Raw genomic sequence first — 23,105 nt, forward strand, 5'->3', positions numbered from 1 at the left:
ATATTTAATTATAACTACACATAGAATTCTATAATATAAAGTGTCACAATTTCTTTATAAAGTAAACCATTGTATGTTGCTATCTAACATATATATATTTGATTTATTATATATTATCTGTCTTCTTTCTGTATACATGCTCCATTTTTATCAGAACTTTTTGTCTGTTCTTTTCACTGCTGCATCCTCATTGCTTAGTACATAGTAGGCATTCAACATTTCTTAAATTTATGTATGAAACTGTAAGAGAGTAATATATCTCATGTCTTACCTCCTACCCTATCCTGTAAATCATTAGCATGTCAAAGGACTTATAAAACAAACAAAAACCTTGCTACTCTTTGACCTAGTTCATGCCTTCCTGATAAATATTTCTCATTTAAAACCTCTCCTTGTCAGCTTCCCAAGCAACGCTGTATATAGGATCCACATTTCCCCTGGGAAAACCAACCCTCTGCAAATTTACCATTCTTTCAATTTTTACTTCAGAAGACAGTTTATTTGTAAACTATCTACTAAAATAAAATCCCTGATTTTACAGATAAGCACGCATTACCTTTAGGTGTTTTTGCGGTAAATTCAGGATCAAAACAAAAAGTATCATCTGGTTTTCCAGAAGCGGGTTTGAAAGGAGGCTGAACTTCTCTTTTATACAGTTTCTAGAAGAGGCAACCATATAACACAAAACATATTAAGACTTTAAAAAATTATTATACTTTGTAAAAGACAGCAGGACATAATATTCACAGTTCCTAATAGAAGACTAACAATTTCATAAAATAAATTTCAACAGGTATCACATAACTGTTAACCAAATCCGAAAATTTTTAGAGATAATGCTCAAGAAACAGAGCGGCTCAAGGTAATAAGGCCAAGAAACAGAGCTGTGATGCCACAAGTTGAATTCACAAGGAATGCTGAATTTTGAATATAAGTTTTTGAATGCTCATTGTTAATATAACCATGCAAATACAGCACAATATTGACATGCAGAAATAATTAAAATGCTCAAGCCTTTCAAAATCAATAGACTATTTTTAAGAAGTACATATTTCATCTAAGATATTGTTTTCACATAAAAATATACATTAAATGTACTGTTTGGGCTTATATCAGAGTATTAAAAAATTTGGTCTTGTCTAACAATCTATCTTGCTAAAATCTACACTTTTGAATGCAATAGAAAATTTCTAATAATATGTAAAAAGCCACTTTTTTTGAAACTTACTTTTTATAAAGCTTACAGTCCCACAGTTGTGGAAAATATATGGGGAATTACTTTCAAATAATTTTTATTTAGTTAAATATGTAAATACAACTTCTGATTCAATATGGCTTACTAGAAACAGCTAGTGGGTGACTATCTCACAGTGAGGAATCAAAATAGCAAGTAAACATTGACACTTCAAGTAGATTGTCTAGGAGGCCACACTGGAATTCATCAGAAAAGTGATGGAACTGGGAATCACAGAAAGAAGAGAATGAAGCCATGCCACCAGCTGAACTGAGACTGGTGTAGAGCCAGGAGATCTTTGGTGCAGGGAAGGGAAAATTGAGTGAGAGACCCCCAGGATTCCACAATTCTGCCAGAGACTAACAATGCTAATTCATAGGTAAGCCCCCTTGAATCCCCTAGGCCTCCAGTTTAATACATGGAGCTGCCTAGAGTCTGTGCAGAGGTACTGCTCAAGCCCATGTGGGATTCCATGGACTTTTGATCCCTGAGAAGCATGGCATTGGCTGCTGCCACCCCACCAGGCAGGCAGCAGGTAGGCCTACTTGTGCACACCTCAAAGACAGATACTGCAGCTGCAGTACATAGCAGGAAGCAGAATGCACACTGCAATGACTGCTGGTCTCAGCTGTTCCCTAATGAGGAAGACGGCCTTCTTTCTTCAATGTTGGGTCTACAGCACAGCTGCCCTGCCCCATATGTACATACTGGCCACAGCCTGGTGTTCTTAGAGTCCAGCTCCCAGAGACTGGTGATCTGCTCTTCAGCTGCCTCAGCAGTTACACCCAACATCACCATCATACTTTCCATTTCTGGGCGAAGGAGAGAGTGGGGAAACTAGGCACCTTTGTGTGCTCCTCAAAGTAAAATCCACTGCTGCTCATTCAGGAGGGAAGTGCAGTTGGGCCAAGCACCCCACAGCTGCCAACCTGCACTGCTGCAGCTGAAGGGATCTGCCTTCCACAGTGAAAGGCCAGCAGCCCAGTTGCCCTGCTCCCAACCGACTATTTCACCTGTTACCTGGAGGCCTTCTGAGAGCCCAGGCCCCATAGGCCTGTGATGGGCCTTGGGACTTTGACTGCATAAGCATTATGCAGGACTTTCTGAAAGCCTAGATCCCAAGGCATGTGATCAGCCATGGGAATCACACCACCAGAGTGTTCTGCCACAATCTGAGCATCCTGTGCGCCCATTTAAGAGACTAGCTCCCAAAGGCCTGTGATCAGTCACATGGACCCAAGCACCGGAGTGTTTTGCAATACTCTGAGCATTCTATGGGCACTCCTGAAAGCCTAGCCCCCACAGATTTACGATACACAATGATACACCAACTGCCTGAGCATCCTGCAACTGCCTAAGCATTTTGTAGGCCCTTCTGAGATCCCAGCCTCAAGAGGCCCATGATGTACCCTAGGACTCCCACTGCCTGAGTACTCTGCTTGACAGTTCTGCCTGTAACTCTGAGAACCAGCCCATTACTCCCTATCATAGCCAGCAGCAGAATTAACAAGTCCACTGGCCTGGTCCTGGTCTACTCTCTATAGGACTCATACATGCTGTCTATTGGGCAATCTGGAAGATAAGGAACTGGAAATTTGCCTAGCCCTATCTACCACTGCTGGCACCTGACGATGCCCCAACCTGTGGTCTGAGCTCAGATGGATCCAACCAGACGACACCACCACAGCTAATACCCAACTATGTGTGCTAAAAAGTAGAGCCCCTCTATCTCATATCTATAGAAAGCAGTAGCATTACCCAATGGCAAACAGGTAAGTCACAAAGCTGTGTGAATTGGACTGAATCAGGAGGTTCCACCCAGAAACCACTCCCATAGAGAATTGCAAGAAAGGTATGTTCTGTGGCTATCAGCTATACTGTGGTCTGGAGATAGACGACAGGTGTGCATCTGAACAGAGTCATGAGCTCTGAGTCAGGGGTGTGATAGGTAAATAGAACATATTCCTACCTGTCTAGGATGTGGAGCTAGTCTCCCTACCCTCTGCCGAGACCTTGGCACCGTTCAGCAGGTATTCCCCAAACCATGCCTGTCAGGGCTGGTTCCCCAGCTCATCATTGGGGTATTTGTGGGCAAGCCAGGCAGTCCAGTACTGCCTAGCTTTGTTTCCCCTCACCCTTCATGGGACAAGAAGTTCAGGGAAACTGGCATTCCACTGTCCAGCCCATCATCTGAAACAACAGACAGCACCACACAATAAACAAATATCAAGTGTATACCGATCTGCTTTTGCCACAGCTGGCTTGTACTGGTAATTGCCACCTACTACCCTGTAGATTGAACTGCAAAACCCAACATAAAACCTGACTAAGAAGTGCATAGGTCCATAGAAGCAAAGCCAAAAGACTTTTGGCTGTTTCCCAACCCACTCTACAGTTATAGCCCCCAACAAGGGCAGTGGCAGGAAGTGAACCATGTCAAAATGAAAGGAAATTCAAAAGTAATATGTGACAGCTTCTACAGATAAGAAGGAACCAGCATAATAACTTCGGGACTATAAAGAAAAATAATGTTGTAATATTCCCAAAACACCACAGTAGCTCCCTAGCAATGAATCCTAATCAAATGAAAATTTTGAAATGACAGATAAAACATTTGACATGTGAATTGTAAGGAAGCTCAATAAAATCTAAAAGAAAGTCAAAAACAAACACGGAAAAATCAGAAAACAGTTCAAGAGATAAAAGATAAATAAATATTTTTTTTAATTCTAGAAGTGAAAAAAGACTAAAGAAATTTCAAAGCACAGTTGGAAACTGTAATAACATACTAGACCATGCATAAAAAATAATTTTGAGCTTGACGGCTAGTCTTTTGAATTAAATCAGTCAGATAAAAAATAAAGAAGAAATAATTTTTTAAAAAATGAATAAAATCTTTGAGAAATATGGGATAATGTAAAAGTGATCTTATTTACAACTTATAGGCAGAAAGAAAAAGTTTAGAAACCATAATTGAGGAACTAATTCAGGAAAATATCCCCAATTTACTTAAAGACAAAGATATCCAGATATAAACAATTCAGAGAACATTTGGAGACACTATAGAATGCAAACATCACCTAGGAATATAGTCACCAGACTATCCAAGTTCATTGTGAAAGAATAAATCATAAAAGAAGCTAGAGAAAAGCATTAAATCACCAATAAAGGAAATCTCATCAAACTGACAGTGGACTTCTCAGCAGAAATTTTAACAAGCCAGAAGAGAATAGGGACCTAATTATAGCTTCCTTAAAAAAATGCCAGCTAAGAATTTTATATCCAGCCAAAATCAGCTTCATAAATGAAGAAGACATAAAGTCATTCACAGAGAAGAAAACAGTACAGGAATTTATCACACTAAACAGGCCCCACAAGAAATGCTCAAAGGAGTTCTAAATATGGAAACAGAAGTATGACACTTACCATCATAAAGGCCTGCATAAGTACAAAACTTAAAGGTCCTATAAAACAATCATACAATTGAGAATCCAAAACAACTAGCTATCAACATTATGACAGGATTAAAACTTCAAATATCAATATAGCTTTGAACATAAATGTCATAAATGTTCTATCCAAAATATATAGACCAGCAAGTTGGGTAACAGACAAAAACCAGCCATCTGCTGTCAAAAAGAGATCCATAGAATAGCTAAGCACAACTACAGACTTAAAGTCAAGGGATGAACAAAGGTAGAGCATGCAAATAAAAAAACAAAACAGATCAGAAGTAGCAATTCTCTATCAGATAAAACAGACTTTAAACCAGCAATGTAAGAAAAGGCAAAGAAGGGCATTATATAATGATAAGGGCTCAAATAAACCAAAAGATTTTATTATCCTAAATATATATGTATCCAACACCAGAGCCATCAGATTCAAAAACAAATAATAATAAACCTAAGCAAAGAGATTGATGGCAATACAATAATAGTTCTCAATCCCAAGTGAGAACAGTAGACAGGTCATCAAGGCAAAAGAAACCCTGGACTTAAACTGGACTCTAGACCAAATGGACATTTACAGAATATTCTAACTAACAACTAAAGAATATTCATTTTTCTCATCTGCACACATAACACTCTCCAAAACTGACAATAAGACTAATTTCAATAAACTCAAGAAAATCAAAATAACATCAAGTATCCTACTGGACCACAGCAAAATAAAATTAGAAATCAATACCAATGGGAACTCTCAAAGCTACACAAGTACACAAAAATGAAGCAAGTTGCTCATAAATGACTTTTAAGTGAACAACAAAATCAAGGCAGGCATTAAAATATTGAAATGAATGAAAATAGAGACAGAGCATAGCAAAACCTCTGAGATACAGCCAAAGTAGTGCTAAGAGGAAAGGTTTTAGTGTTAAATTCCTAAATCAAAAACATAGAAAGATCTCAAATCAATGACCTATTGTTACACTATGTGAAACTAGAATAACAAGAAATGCCAAACTCAAATCCAGGAGAAGACAAAAACTAACTAAATCTCATTTAGCTGAACTAAGTGAGACTGAGATTTAAAAAAGATACAAAGGAGCAACAAAACGAGAATCTTTGAAATAATAAACAAAGTTGATGGAACACTAGATGGGTTAACCAAGAAGAAAAGAGAGAAGATTCTACTAAGCACAATCAGAAATGAAAAAGAGTATACATTTCAATGGATACCCCAGAAACATAAAAGAAAATCAGTGATCAATATGAACATGTATATACATACAAACTAGGAAAACTAAATGATGGATAAATTCCTGGAAACATATGGCTTCCCAAGATTGAACCAGGATGAAACAGAAATCACAAACAGACCAAAGGAGTAGTGAAACTGAGCCAGTAATAAAATATGTTCCATTAAAAAAAGCCATGACCACATAGGCATATAAACAAAATTTTCCAGACATGCAAAGAAGAGCTGGTGCCAATCTTACTAAAACTGTTCCAAAAAATTGAGAAGCTAGGAATCCTTCCTAATTAGTTATACAAAGCCAGTATCATCCTGAGAGCAAAATCAGGTAAGGACACAACCAAAAATTAAAACTGCCAGCCAGTATCCCTGATGAACATAGATGTAGATACAAAAATTCTCAACAAAATTTTACCAAACCAAATCCAACAGCACATGTAAAAACTAGTTAATCATAATCAAGTGGATTTTATTCAAGTGATGTAATGATGGCTCAACATTTACCAGTCAATAAACATAAATCACCACATAAACAAAATTATTTAAAAAATATGTGATCATCTCAATAGATGTAGAAAAAGCATTTGAGACAATTCAACATCACTTGATTATAAAAACTCTCCATATAATAGGCATAGAAGGAACATATATGACAAACCCACAGCCAACGTTAAACCAAATGTGGCAAAGTTGAAAGCATTCCTTTCAAGAACTGAAACAGGTCAAGGATGTCCACTTTCACCACTCCTAGTTAACAAAGTACCAGAAAGTTCTAGCCAGAGCAATCAAGCCAGAGAAAGAAATAAAAGATAACCAAATTGGAAAAGAGGAACTCAAATTACCTCTGTTCATTGATTATATTATATGATACTGAAAAAACCTAGAAGACTCCTGCAAAAGACTCTAGACTTAAAAAACAAATTCAGTAATGCTTCAAAAAATAAAATCAACATACAAAAATCAGTAACTTTTCTATACAACAATGACATTCTAACTGAAAACCAAATGAAGGTTCTCATTAACAATCTCATTAACAATAGTCACAAAAAGTAAAATACCTACAAATACATTTAACCAAGAACATAAAAGAGTTCTATAAAGAGAACTATAAAATATGAATGAAAGAAACTAAATTAAATGGATAAATGGAGAAACATCTCAGGCTCATAAATTGGAAGAATAAGTATCACTAAAATGACCATACCAGCCCAGGCACGGTTATTCATGCCAATAATCCCAGCACTTTGGAAAGCTGAGGCAGGAGAATCGCTTGAACCCAGAAGTTCCAGACCATCCTAGTCAACCTAACAAGACCTCATCTTTACAAAAAAAAAAATTAGCCAGACATGGTGGCATACACCTGTATCCCCAGCTACTCAGGAGGCTGAAGCGGGAGGATTGCTTGAGTCTAGAGGTCAAAGCTGCAGTGTGCTGTGATCATGCCACTGCATTCCAGCCTGGGCAATACAGAGATATGCTGTCTCAAATAAAAAAAAAATGACCACATTGCCCAAAGCAATATATACATTCAATACAATTCTGATAAAACTATGAATGTCATTCTTCAGAGATAGAAATAACAATCCTAATGTTTACATAGAACCAAAAAACAGACTGAATAGCCAAAGCAACCTTAAGTAAAATTAACAAAGCCAGAGGCATCACATTTCCTAATTTCAAATTATACAAGGCTAGAGTAACTAAAACAGCATAGTACTTGTACAAAAATAGACACATAGATCAATGGAACAAAATAGAGAACCTAGAAATAAAGCTGCATAGCTATAGGCATCAGATTTTCTACAAAATCAACAACACTAAACACCAGAGAAAGAACACTCTATTCAATAAGTTGTGTTGGAAAAATTGCCTAGGCACACAGAGAAGAATAAAATTGGACACTTATCTCTCACTATTTACAAAAATTAACACAAGATGGTTTGAAGACTTAAATGTAAGACCTGAAACTATAAAGGTCCTAGAAGAAAACCTAGGGAAAACTCTTCTGGACATTGGCCTACACAAAGAATTTATGACTAAGACCCCAAAAGTAAATGCAACAAAATCAAAGGAGATAAACAGGACTTAATTACACTAAAAAGTTCCTGCACAGCCAAAGAAATAATCAGTAGAGTAAAAAGATGATCTACAGAGTGGGATAAAATATTTGTAAACTATGCCTCTGACAAAAGACTAATATCCAGAATCTACAAGGTACTCAAATAATTCTCAACAAGTTAAAAAAAATGCTAAATATCTAATCATTAGAAAAATGCAAATTAAGACCACGATGAAATATGATTTTATATCAGTCAGGAGGGCTATTATTAAAAAGTTAGAAAACAACAGATGTTACCATGAATGTGGGAAAAATGGGTATGCTTATACACTGTTGGTGGGAATGTAAATTAGCACAAACTCTATGGAAAACCATATGAAGATTTCTCAAAGAACTAATAATCTAAAAAACATCTGACCCAGCAATCCCACTAATAGGTATATACCTAAAAGAAAATAAATCATTATATAGAAAGGACACCTGCACTTGTATGTCTATCACAGCACTGTTCACAATAGCAGTCATGGAATCAACCTAAGTGTCCATCCACAGTTAATTGGATAAAGAGAATGTAGTAAATATACACCAAGGAATACTATGACGCCATAAGAAAGAACAAGATCATTATCTTTGGAGCAACATAGATGGAAGTGGAGATTATTATCCTATATGAAATAACTCAGAAAACTAAATATCCCATGTTCTCACTTACAAGTAGGAACTACACAATAGGTATGCATGGACATAAAGATGGAAATAACAGACACTGAGGACTCCAAAAGGGGAGAAGTTAGAAGGGGGTTGAGGGTTGAAAAATTACCTAATGGTCACTATTTGGGTGATGGGTACACTAGAAGTCCAGACCCATCATTATGCAATATATCCATATAAAAAACCCACAAATACACCCCCAGATCTAAATTAAAATTATTTTTTAAGAAAAAGAAAAATAAATACATATGTAAACACTGCACTAATTTGTCATTTAAATTAAAAGCAATGATCCTTTAATCTACTGTGTTGGTCATATTACCATAAAGTTATTCAATAACAAGCTTTTTACTTAACTTACATCCCAGTCAATATTTGCAAAAAACAGATGTCTTTTGATTTCCTCAACTCCTTCTGAACCTATAAAAAAGGAAATAATTTTTTATTGCTATGCATTTTTTTAATCTTGCTTCCTGACTTCCAGACTGCTATCTGTAAACAGGAGTACACACATTTCATACATTCTCTGAAATGAAAAGTATATGATTTCTTATCTGGCATTTTATTAGCTGGTACTTTCATTTTACTGTGATAAAAAATATCTAATGCTCATATTGAACTACAAAGAGTATCATGAAATACTAAAGTGTCTCCCAAATCAAATCAAAATAATATTAAATATAATAATTAAAATACATATTTTTTCATTACTAATTTATCTTTTGACCTCATATTTATATGCCAAATTAAAAGGTATAAAGGAATAAAGTGAGTGACATTGAAATTTTCACACAAGGACATAAATAATAGCATTGCATCTGGATGCAGGGAAAGGCTACTAGAAAGGGTCAAAAAGAAGTAGTTATGTTTCCATAATGTTTACTTTGAAAAATATTGGGAGGGGCAAAATATTTATCTTCTAACATATAAAAGATAACCTGTACAAGGGAGAGCTTTATTATTTCAAAAGAAGTAACCCATATTATATACCTAATAATATGTCGAAGGTTTTATTAACTAGATTACTTCATTTCCAACTCCTGGATATCACAGAGTTTACTTCATGTGAAATGCATACACAGAATGAAAAATTCTATGAATAGATACATAGAAGTAATGTGTTCAAATCAAACAAGAAAACATAAAGATTTAATTATCCTCCTGAAACATGCAGTTACTTCTATAAAAGCTAAGAAAATAAACAATACCCAATCTATTTGCTGGATTCCTCTTGAATAACATCCTTAAAAGACTTTGTGCTTCAGCACTAAGAAATTGAGGCATTCCAAGTTTTGCTCTGAAACAGAGGATTTTAAAAAATTTCGCTTAAATGTAGCCACACTTTTGATTTGAGAAATCTCAAAAATAATTTTTAGAAGTGCTTTTACAAGGGTAAATAAAGTCCTGTACATGGTAGAAGGGAAAAGGACAGTGAGAAAAATGTTCTTTTGTGTTATTTTAAAACCACAATAAATTTATCAAAACTGAAAGCAAGAGATTTTTTTCCCAAAACAAAAACATACTGTTTACACTTACTTTAATATCATATTCATGGTTTCATTTCTGTCTTTACCTTGAAATGGCAGAGTACCAGTAAGCATTTCAAACTAAAAAAAAAAAAAAATACATATAATTAGAACACCTTAGAATATATAATAAGATTTTTTAGAAAAAAAATTGAGACTTCTATATAATCACCAAATTGTAGGATCTACATAATAGCAGGCAAAATGGGACCAGAAAACTAGGTCACTTAAAGAAATACACTTCTGGTACCCGCCCCCCACCCCGTCTCTCTCTCTCTCTCTCTCTCTCTACATATATCTCAACTGATGGTGACCTGTAGCAGGTAAAACCAACAAACTTTTCCTCAGTCCTAATTTGGCTATGTTCTCAAAGCCAAAGAAACTTGAAAATACATACAATGCATTTTCTTTTAAAACAAATATATTCTTTTGAAGCAAATGTTTAATAATAAAGAAAAAGGAAAAATAAGCAGAAAAATATTTCAAATTCATACATGCCCAAGAAAGATTTAACCATTCTCATTCCCTTCACTGCCCCCAAAACAGGAACCAAAAAAAGAGGCAGAAAAAGCAGAACACACCACCACTATCACCACCACCACCACCCTACAACACACGCCAACAGCTTTAAAAAAGAAACATACACCTTAGATGTACACAGAACAAGGACATTTTCTTAAAGAGAACTGACTGGAATGTAGCTAACTAAAACATTAAATAATGGTATAACAAAGACTATGTCTAAAAGTAATGATTATAGTACATTAAAAATAAGTTTTTATATCTTCAGTACTTAAATCTTAAACTTAGATATAATAATGGCTTTGGCATTAGTCTTCTACTCATTTAGAATCTAAGTGTGAGTTGCTACTATATATTTAAGTCTCCCCTGTATCTTAATGTCTCCCAAAATCTGCTGTTCAAGCCTTAATCTCTCTCAAACTCCACCTTTCCTTCCTAAATATTAAATAATGGTACACCGCCAAAGACTGGAGGAGTAGAGGTGGTAATTGCAGGGAAAAGAAGGAAGGATCGTATATGGGACTCACATCTTCCCTCAAAGAAACTACAGTTTGGGTAGTTGATATACACATATAAAAGTCTCCAAAGGGTTCTGATTCTCTCAACCCTATCCTTCCTAGTTTATCACCACCCAATGCTGAGTCATTACTCTACAGTAACCTATGCTACATGTTAAAAATAATGTTTTCCTGCTTCCAAAACCAGCTTTCCTCCTCAGCTATCCCTTCTATTAAATTACCACTCTTTCAACCACCCTAAACCTCACAAATTTTACAGACATTTTTATCTTTAACGATTCATCTCTGTCATCTAATTTGCTACCAACGTAGTAATTTCTTACTTTGAAATCTCTATAATCTTTCAAATGTCTTTTAAGACCTTTTTGTCTTCCCATTTATAGTTTCTTCCATCACAATCCACTTATATAATGATGTCAAGGCTAGTCTTCCTAAAATACAATTTTCTGTAATTTCCATCCAGTTTAAGAATGTAAAAGTTTCCTCCTACCCAGAGAAGCATGTATAAATGTTTACAGGTTTATAGCTTTACTTCCTCCACCTTTGCCCCCTTTCTCCACTACTCTAGTCAAACCGGTTCTCCAAGTCTTTGCTAATATTATCACAATACTCTCCTTCTTGACACACAACTATTTAAATTTTATCCATCCTTTGGGGCTTAAGTTCCACCACTTCCAGCTTGCCTACTCAGCTTACATTACATCTTCCCTGAACTCCTAAGGTACTTCTTGAGAGTTTATTTAGCTACTCCAATTGAACAAAAGACCAAATATTGTACTCAGAATCAGTCCCTATCCCACAGACCTCCCAATATGTCAGGCTTATAACAGGCACTTAACATGCTGATTTGTCATATGGTAGGCTACTCAGTGATAAATGAGTAAAATGAATCAGACCTGAAAAACAAATTGCATCTAATTCAATAGCCATATATCTATCACCCTACTGACTACTACAAATTCTATGCTTCATCCCTTCATATCAATCTGTATTAAGCATCTACTGAAATGCTTACTATGCTTGGTACTATGGGAGTTGGAAAGTAGTATAACACATGATTCGTCTCCTCAACAGGTTTATAACCTTTCTAGGGCATGCATGAAACAATTTGACAATAAGACACTATATGGCAAGGTGCTAAATTCTGTAACACACAGTTAAAATACCATATAACTGATAGACTCATCATTTTGAAATATGGAATCTGACAGACCTTTTAATAAGTATCAAAATGTGAATAGTTTATAGTAACAATGTTGCCATTTACCTTTTTACTGGCATTTATTTCTTTTACTTTGAAAGAAATCAGAACACCAAAACTTTAATTTTTATTGTATAACAGCTAGCCAGTCACAAGGTTTTGGATGTTAATTATGAATTATCAGAACCCCTTTCTGACCTGATAAATCCCAAATTTTGAAATAAAATAAAATTATAAGTAATATCAATCACGGGTTGGCATAATTAAAACAAATAATGCTACTTACCATAAGAACACCATATGACCACCAATCAGCACTCTGGGAATGGCCTCTCCTATTTACTACTTCAGGAGCCATATACTCTACTGTACCACAAAATGAGTAAGCCTTCTTTTCTTGATCTACTGACTCCTTGCTGAGTCCAAAATCTATAATAACAGTATTACCAAAAAATGTGTCTGAAAAACTTCAGAAAATAGAAAACATCAAAAACAACAAAATAATGTATTAATCATTAAAATTATTTATGGATGGCCTACAGTTACTCTAAAGAAAGTTCCTGTGAGACCAATAAGAAAAAGCAGCCTGTATTTCATAATAATACACTTAAAGGTCATTTAAAGATTGTTCCATTAAATCTCATCCAAAATATATGCTTTCAGGTCTGCACTACAGTATCCTGGAAATATTTTGAGGGAACAACAAGTAAATCAAAACTGCCATAATGACCTAAGTTTTAAAACCGACTAAGACAAAACAGAAATAGTAACTTATACTTTTTAAAATATTGAAAAAGCTAATTTTGCTTTGGCCTTGGTGACCTTCCATTTTTGTTCAAAGCTTTCAAAGAGATAAAAATATCAATATATAAAAATCAATCTTATTTCTTGGTATTAGTAATGAACAACTGGAAGGTAAGATTTTTTAAGTACCATTAATAATACCACCAAAAATATCAAACATGAAATCCACAGGTATAAATATAAAAATACAGCTATAAAATATATATGTAAGAACTGTATGCTGACAACTGGAAACATTGACGAAAGAAATCAAAGTATACCTAAATAAATGGAAAGTATACCATGTTCATGAATTGGAATATTTAATGTTGTTAATAGGTCAATTCTCCCAAAACTGAGATACCAATTCAATGAAACTTCAATAAAATCCCAGCAAAATTTCTTTTGTATAAATAAATAAGCTGATTCTGCAGTTTGTATTTTTAAAAAGCCAAGAAAATAAAATAGCCCAAACAATTTTGAAAGGCAAGAAAAAAGTTGAAGGACTTATATTACACCTGACTTCAACACTAATTATAAAGCTACATTAATCAAGACAATGGGGTACCACAAAAAGGTTAGACATATATATCAATGTTAAAGAAATGTGTCCAATAATAGACTGACATATGGAGTTAGTTTGGCTATAATGCTTTTTTTGAAAATGTAAATTTGTTCTAATGCAATTGATATCTTAGCAAATAATCTAAGTATAACAGGAATTTCAAACTGGCTTATGGGTGATTTTGTCTGCAGGAAATGTTAGGTGAGCATGGAAAACTGCACTAGCTGAGCTTAGCAAAGTAGAAATACATAAAATGCACACTTGTACATACCTCAATCATCTATCAGCTACTTCACTCTATTTGTTATGAGCCACTCCTGTCCACTTCTAGTGTTAAAATTTTCCTTCCAATTCCAGATAATCTAACTTCCACTACAGCATTATAACTTACAAACTGTAACTTTTCTTACACCTACTTCCAGAAGCAAACTTCAGATCTTTTCCAAGGTAAGGAACCATATTTATTGCAGTCTTTATGTATTTTGTAATCATTTAGAACATGTAAAACAATGCTTTTACTTTTACTTTCTTTTCTTTTACATATCACTCATTAAACATTTTAAAGTTATGCCCCTTATCTCACTTTCCCTGTAAGTTCTGTAGTTTATATGCTATGCATTTATGCATGCTTTAGTGATTTAGATCACATATGTCACATTATAACAGAACTGGCTCTACACTGTCACTTAATTTCTGTCAAAGGTGCAAAAGCAATTCCATGGAGAAAAAGCAATCTTTTTAACAAATGGTACAAGAACAAGTAGGGCAGAGATACAAAAAAGTTCACACTCATAAATAAATAACTGAAAAAGGAATGTAAGCCATGTAAAACCTAGAACCGTAAAATTTACAAAAAAAACTTTGCGATCTTGGATTCGACAAGGAATTCTTACATACATCAAACATATAATCCATAAAAGAAAAATAATGATAAACTGGACATCATTAAGAGAAATAAAACTGTTCTCCAGAAAGTAGCATTAAGAAAATGAAAAAGCAGGAGGATTCAAGATGGCGCGGTAAGAACAACTCAGTATCGCAGTTCTCAGTGAATGCACAGAGGGTGAGTCAAAGCCACATTTCCAGACGGATCTTTGTTGCCCATAGAACGGGGAAATTCCCAGGTGTAGGAGAGACACGGGATGCAAGCACAGCTGTTTTGGCTGTTGTGGCCACTTCTGCCGGCGCCGCAGTGCAGCAGCACTCCACAACACTCCGCACAAAACACACTGGTCCCGGTGCCCTGCAAAACCGGCAATCTGAGATTTGGGATGGCAGATTAGCATATCCATCTGATTAAACGGGACTTGGACAGTGAGCCAGACCAGGAGATTCCCGGGAACTGGCATTCGAGCCAGCGCAGTGAATCGCTTCATGGGAAATCACACAGATCCTGGTGCCCTAACAGTGGGCAACCAAAACACCTGAGAGAGAGCCATCTGTTCAACTTAAAAAAAATAAAAATAAAAAAAAAGGAGCTCTGAAGCAGGGAGCCAGGCGAGCAGGCTCAGTGGGTTTCACCCCCACAGGGACAAACAAAACAGCAATTTGAAACACTCCGGGTGGAGAGTTTCACTGCGGGCACAGCTGAACCCAGGACAGTGCAGCTCTGTGGAGGAGGGGTGTCCACCATTACCAAGGCAATCCGCCCCTACTGAGGTACACTCCCATTGCTGACGCAGCCTGCTGTTGCTGAGGCAACCCACCATAACAGAGAGACTCTGCTGCAGGGCAGAGCCCGCGGCTGCAGGGCAGACCCCACATCAGCAGGGTGGAGCCTCGGCAGGCAAATAGAAACTAGACTGCCTCCTAGCTGGGCAGGATAGTGCAATGGACACTCATAAAGAAAGCCCCAAGTCCCCAAGACAGAGCATCTGAGGAAAAAAAGGGGCTTTAAGAGTTCAGCTGCAGCAGACATAAAAGTAGCAGCCTAACAGCCCTGAATGAAAAACGGAACTCATAGCTCAGCACTTGAGCTCCTATAAAGTACAGACCATCTCTTCCAACAGCTCCCTGACCCCTGTATATCCAGAGTCACCTCAAATAGAACTGATCAGAGTGACATTAGACGGGCATCATTCTGGGACAAATATAGCAGAAGAAGAAACTGGTAGCATCCCTCACTGTTCTGCAGCTGCTACAGGTGTACCCCAGACAAGCAGGGCCTGGAGCAGACCTCAGCAGTCGTACAGCGGAGGGGCTAGACTGGTAGAAGGAAAACAAAGTAACAGAAATACCTCATCATCAACAATCTGGGCATCCACTCAGAGACCCAATCGAAAAGTCAGCAACTACTCAGACAACAGGTGGATAGATCCACAAAGATGGGAAGAAACCAGAGCAAAAAGGAGAAAAACACCCGAAACCATAACACCTCACCTCCTACAAAGGACCAAAACCCCTCACCAGAAAGGGAACAAAGCTGGAGAAAGAATGACTGTGACGAAATGATGGAATCAGACTTAAGAAGGTGGGTAATGAGAAACTTCTGGGACCTAAAAGAACATGTTCTAAATCAATGCAAAAAACTAAGAACCTTCAAAAAAGATTTGAAAAAAGATTCAAGGAAATGATAACAAGAATGGATAACCTAGAGAGGAATATGAATGAATTGAAGGAGCTGAAAAACACAACATGAGAACTTTGTGAAGCATGCATAAGTTTCAACAGCCAAATTGACCAAACAGAAGAAAGAATATCAGAAGTCGAAGATCAACTCAATGAAATAAAACGAGAAACCAAGATTAGAGAAAAAAATGCAAAAGGAATGAACAAAGCCTCCAAGAAATGTGGGACTATGTGAATAGACCTAACCTACATTTGATAGATGTACCAGAAGGGGACAAAGAGAACGAATTCAATCTGGAAAATACTCTTCAGGATATTATCCAGGAAAATTTCCCCAACCTAGCAAGGCAGGCCAACACTCAAATCCAGGAAATACAGAGAAATACCACAAAGATACTCCACAAGAAGGGCAACTCCAGGGAACATAATCATCAGATTCACTAGGGTTGAAATGAAGGAGAATACTAAGGGCAGCCAGAGAGAAAGGTCAGGTCACCCACAAAGGGAAGCCCATCAGACTCACAGCAGATCTCTCAGCAGAAACCCTACAAGCCAGAAGAGAGTGGGGGCCAATGTTCAACATCCTTAAAGAAAAGAACTTTCAACCCAGAATTACCTATCCAGCCAAACTGAGCTTCATAAGTGAAGGAAAAATAAAATCCTTTGCAAACAAACAAGTACTCAGAGATTTTGTCACCACCAGGACTGCTTTACAAGAGCTCCAGAAAGAGGCACTACACATAGAAAGGAACAACCAGTACCAGCCATTCCAAAATCACACCAAATGCTAAAGAGCATCAACAAAATGAAGAATCCGCATCAACTAACGGGCAAAAGAGACAGCTAGCATCAAAATGGCAGTATCAAATTCACACATAACAATATTAACCCTAAATGTAGACGGGCTAAATGCACCAATCAAAAGACACAGACAAGCAAATTGGATAAAAAAACAAAACCCATCAGTGTGCTGTATCCAGTAAACCCAATCCACATGCAAGGATACATAGAAGCTCAAAATAAAGGGATGGAGGAAGATTTACCAAGCAAATGGAGAGCAAAAAAGAGCAGGAGTTGCAATTCTCATCTCTGATAAAATAGACTTTAAAGAAACAAAGATCAGAAAAGACAAAAAAGGTCATTACATGATAGTAAAAGGATGGATACAACAAGAAGAGCTAACGATCCTAAATATATATGGACCCAATACAGGAGCACCCAAATATATAAGACAAGTTCTTAATGACTTACAAAGAGACTTAGACTCCCACACAATAATAGTGGGAGACTTTAACACTCTACTGTCAATATTAGACAGATCAACCAGACAGAAAATCAACAAGGATATCCAGGGCTTGAACTCAGACCTGGAACAAGCAAACCTGATAGACATTTACAGAACTCTCCACCCCAAATCCACAGAATATACATTCTTCTCAGCACCACATCACACCTACTCTAAAATTGACCACATAATTGGAAGTAAAGCACTGCTCAACAAATGCAAAACAACTAAAATCATAACAGCCTCTCAGACCATAGTGCAATGAAGTTAGAACTCAATTCAGAAACAAACAGAGAACTGCACAGCTTCATGGAAACTGAATAACTGGCTCTGAATGTTGACTGGATAAACAATGAAATGAAGGCAGAAATATAGAAGATCTTCCAAACCAACGAGAACAAAGACAAAACATACCAGTATCTCTGGAACACATTTAAAGCAGCCTCTAGAGGAAAATATATAGCACTAAGTGCCCATATGAGAAGAGTAGAGAGATCCAAAATTGACACCCTATCATCAAAATTGAAAGAGCTAGTGGAGCAAGATCAAAAAACTCAAAACCTAGCAGAAGACAAGAAAAACTAAGATCAGAGCAGAACTGAAGGAGATAGAGACACGAAAAACCCTTCAAAAAAATCAATAAATCCAAGAGCTGGTTTTTTGAAAAGATCAACAAATTAGACAGAACACTAGCCAGACTAATAAAAAAGAAAAGAGAGAACAACCAAATAGATGCAATAAAAAACGATAAAGGGGAAATCGCCACAGATTCCACAGAAACTCAGTCCATCATAAGATAATATTAAAAACAACTCTATGCACATAAACTAGTAAAGCTGGAAGAAATGGATTAATTCCTGGACAAGCCTAAACCAGGAGGAAGCTGAAACTATGAATAGACCAATAACAAGGTCTGAAGTCGAGGCAGCAATTAAGAGCCTACCACACAAAAAAGGACCAGGTCCAGATGGGTTCAAAGCCGAATTCTACCAGACAAACAAAGAGGAGCTGGTACCACTCCTTCTGAAACTATTCCAAATAATCCAAAAAGAGGGAATCCTTCCCAAATCATTTTATGAGACCAACATCATCCTGTTACCAAAACCAGGGAGAGACCCAACAAGAAAAGAAAAGTTCAGGCCAATATCCATGATGAACATAGATGCAAAAATCTTCAATAAAATACTGGCAAGCAGATTGCAACAGCACATCAAAAAACTTATCCATCATGATTAAGTAGGATTAATCCCGGGAATGCAAGGCTGGTTCAACATATGCAAGTCTATAAATGTAATTCACCACATAAACAGAACCAAAAATAAAAACCACATGATTATCTCCATTGATGAGAGAAGACCTTTGACAAAATTCACCAGCCCTTTATGCTAAAAGCCCTCCATAAACTCGGTATCGGTGGAACGTATCTCAAAGTAATAAAAGCTATTTATGACAAACCAACAGCCAATATCATACTGAATGGGCAAAAACTGGAAGCATTCCCTTTGAAATCCGGCACTAGACAAGGATGCCCTCTTTCACCATTCCTATTCAATATAGTACTGGAAGTTCTAGCCAGAGCAATCAGGCAAGAAAAAGAAATAAAAGGTATTCAAACAGGAAAGGTGGAAGCCAAATTGTCTCTATTTTCAGATGACATGATAGTATACTTAGAAGACCCCACCACCTCAGCCCAAAAACTCCTGAAACTGATAAGCAACTTCAGCAAAGTCTCAGGATATAAAATCAATGTGCAAAAATCACAAGCATTCCTCTACACCAATAACAGACTTAAAGAAAGCCAAATCAAGAACAAACTGACATTCACAATTGCTACAAAAAGAATAAAATACCTAGGAATACAACTCACAAAAAACGTAAGGGACCTCTTCAAGGAAAACTACAAACCACTGCTCAACGAAATAAGAAAGGACACAAACAGATGGAGAAACATTCCATGTTCATTGTTAGGAAGAATCAAAATCATGAAAATGGCTATACTGCCCAAAGTAATTTACAGAATCAATGCTATCCCCATCAGTCTACCATGACTTTCTTCACAGAACTGGAAAAAACCACCATGAACTTCATATGGAACCAAAAGAGAGCCTGCATAACCAGGTCAATTCTAAGCAAAAAGAACACAGTGGGGGGCATCACACTACCGGATTTCAAACTATACTACAAGGCTACAGTAATCAAAACAGCATGGTACTGGTACCAAAACAGAGATATAGACCAATGGAACAGAACAGAGGCATCAGAGGCAACACAATGTATCTACAACCATACAATCTTTGATAAACCTGACAAAAACAAGCAAGAGGGAAAAGAGTACCTGTTTAATAAATGGTGTTGGGAAAACTGGCTAGCCATGTGCAGAAAGCAGAAACTGGACCCCTTCCTGACACCTTACACTAAAATTAACTCCAGATGGATTAAAGACTTAAGCATAAGACCTGGCACCATAGAAACCCTAGAAGAAAATCTAGGCAAAACCATTGAGGACATAGGAGTAGGCAAGGACTTCATGAACAAAACACCAAAAGCATTGGCAACAAAAGCCAAAATAGACAAATGGGACCTAATCAAACTACACGGCTTCTGCACAGCAAAAGAAACAGTCACTAGAGTGAACTGGCAACCAACAGAATGGGAAAAAATGTTTGCAGTTTACCCATCTGACAAAGGGTTGATATCCAGAATTTACAAAGAACTCAAACAGATTTACAGGAAAAAAAAACAAACAAACCCATTCAAAAATGGGCAAAGGATATGAACAGACACTTTACAAAAGAAGACATAGATGAGGCCAACAATCATGTGAAAAAAATGGTCATCATCACTGGTTATTAGAGAGATGCAAATCAAAACCACATTGATATACCATCTCAGGCCAGTTCGAATGGCTATCATTAAAAAATCTGGAGATAACAGATGCTGCAGAGGATGTGGAGAAATCAGAACACTTTTACATTGCTGGTGGGAGTGTAAATTAGTTCAACCATTGTGGAAGACGGTGTGGCGATTTCTCAAGGCCTTAGAAATAGAAATTCCATTTGACCCAGCAATCGCATTACTGGGTATATATCCAAAGGACTATAAATCATTCTACTATAAGGACACATGCGCACATATGTTCATTGCAGCACTGTTTACAATAGCAAAGACCTGGAACCAACCCACATGCCCATTGATGATAGACTGGACTCGGAAAATGTGGCACATATACACCATGGACTATTATGCAGCAATCAGAAATGATGAGTTCATTTCATTTGTAGGGACATGGATGAATCTGGAGAACATCATTCTCAGCAAACTGACACAAGAACAGAAAATGAAATACCACATATTCTCACTCATAGGCGGGTGATGAAAAATGAGAACACATGGACACAGGGAGGGGAGTACTAAACACTGGGGTCTATTGGGGGGAAAAGGGGAGGGCCAGCGGGGAAGGGAGCTGGGCAGGGATAGCCTGGGGAGAAATGCCAAATGTGGGTGAAGGGGAGAAAGGAAGCAAAACACACTGCCATGTGTGTACCTATGCAACTGTCTTGCATGTTCTGCACATGTACCCCCAAACCTAAAATGCAATAAAAAATTTAAAAAAAAAGAACTACAATGAGACATAATTTCTCCCTAAAATGAGGCTTTTATCCAAAAGTCAGGCAATAAATAAATGCTGGTGAGGATATGGAGAAAAAGGAAACCTCATATGCTATTGGCGGGAATGTAAATTAGTACAAACACTATGAAGTACAGTTAGGAGATTTCTCAAAAAAACCTAAAAGTAGAGCTACCATGAAATCCATTATTCCCAATGCTGGATATATACGTAAAATAAAGAAAATCAGTACAATGAAGAGATATCTGTACTCCCATGCTTGCTGCAGCACTGTTCTTAATAATCAAGAGAAGAAAGCAGTCTAAATGCTTATTGATAGAAAAATGGATAAAGAAAATGTGGCACTTATACACAACAGAGTACTATTCATCCATAAAAAAGAATAAGAACTTGTCTTCTGCATCATGGAGGGAATTGGGGGTCACTATGTTAACTGAAATAAGCCAGGCACAAAAAAATAACTTACGTTCTCGCTTATTTATGAAAGATGAAAATTAAAATAAGTGAACTCATAGAAATAGAAAGTAGAAGGATGGTTACCAGTGGTTGGGAAGGGTACAGGGGGAGGGGACTTAGGGGATGAAGGATGGATAATGGGTGCCAAAAATAGAAAGAGTAAGACTTAATTCTAGCTAGCACAATAGGATGAGTATATTATTTAATTATACATTTAAAAATAACTAAAAGTGATAATTGTACTGCTTGTAACACAAAGGATAAATGCTTGAGGTAATGTATACCCCATTTACCCTGATGTGATTATTAGGCATTATATGCCTATATCAAAATATCTCATATAACACATAAATATATACACGTATGTACCCACAAAAAATGAAATTAAAAATTAAAAAATTCTAGGTAGAAAAGCAAAGAATCCAATTTTTTAATTGGCAAATGATCTGAATAGACACCTCTTCAAAGAAATAAATACATGAAGACATGTTTAGTGTCATTAGTTATTAGAGAAATACAAAATAAAACCATGATGATTCTACTTAATGACTATTAGAATAGCTAAAATAAAAAATACCAACAATACAAAATGCTAGTGAGCATACAGATCCACTGGACATTGCTGGTGAGTATGCAAAATGTTACAACCATTTTAGAAATCAGTTTGAAGTTTTCTCAGTTAGTTAAATAGATCAACTTATCTCACTCCTTATATATATACTTAAGTGAAATAAACATTTATGGTCAAAAAACCTATACATAAAGGTTTATAGTAGTTTTATTCATCACTGCCCAAAACAGCAAACAACTCAAATGCCTCTTCATTAAGAAATGGATAAACATCATGGTAGCACCATAAAATGAAACACTAATTAGCAATTTAAAAAATTATTGATATAGCCAACAATATGGATGAATCTCAAGTGGCCTATGCTAATTAAATGAAGCCAGTCTCAAAAGACTGTATACTGTATGCCTCTGTTCATAATTACATTATGGAAAAGGCATATATATGGGGACAGAAAGTAGACTGGTGATTGGCTTGGGTTAAAGGGAGGATTGACTTATAATGGGAGAATTTGTGGGGTGTTATTATGGAACTGTTCCATACTTTTATTTTGGTGACAGTTACAAGATTGTATGCATTTGTCAAAACTTGCAGAACTATACACAAAAAAATTAGTTTTAAAAAATTAAGCTTTATATTTTGAGATGATTGCAGATTCACATGCTGCTACATGAAAATCTACAGAAATCCTGTCTACCCAGTGTCCCCCATGGTAACATCTTGTAAAACTATAGTACTATAATCACAGCCAGGACACTGACATTGATGCAGTCAAGAAAGAATAGTCTC

The 23,105-nt window shown here is 36.4% G+C and overlaps 1 protein-coding gene across 9 annotated transcripts in view; it reads right to left on the minus strand.

The window, feature by feature from the left end:
- RPS6KA6 (ribosomal protein S6 kinase A6) overlaps positions 1–23,105 on the minus strand; it is a 132,888-nt gene that overhangs the window by 44,169 nt on the left and 65,614 nt on the right. For all 9 annotated transcript variants that reach the window (XM_078363086.1, XM_078363085.1, XM_078363083.1 and 6 more), the window contains 5 exons: positions 12,750–12,892; positions 10,233–10,303; positions 9,905–9,993; positions 9,058–9,116; positions 557–659 (listed from right to left, as the gene is read on the minus strand). In XM_078363086.1, coding sequence (XP_078219212.1) covers positions 557–659; positions 9,058–9,116; positions 9,905–9,993; positions 10,233–10,303; positions 12,750–12,892 — 465 coding nt within the window. The remainder of the gene's footprint in view (positions 1–556; positions 660–9,057; positions 9,117–9,904; positions 9,994–10,232; positions 10,304–12,749; positions 12,893–23,105) is intronic.

The sequence above is a fragment of the Callithrix jacchus genome, chromosome X (genome assembly GCF_049354715.1).
Source record: "Callithrix jacchus isolate 240 chromosome X, calJac240_pri, whole genome shotgun sequence".
Taxonomy (NCBI): domain Eukaryota; kingdom Metazoa; phylum Chordata; class Mammalia; order Primates; family Cebidae; genus Callithrix; species Callithrix jacchus.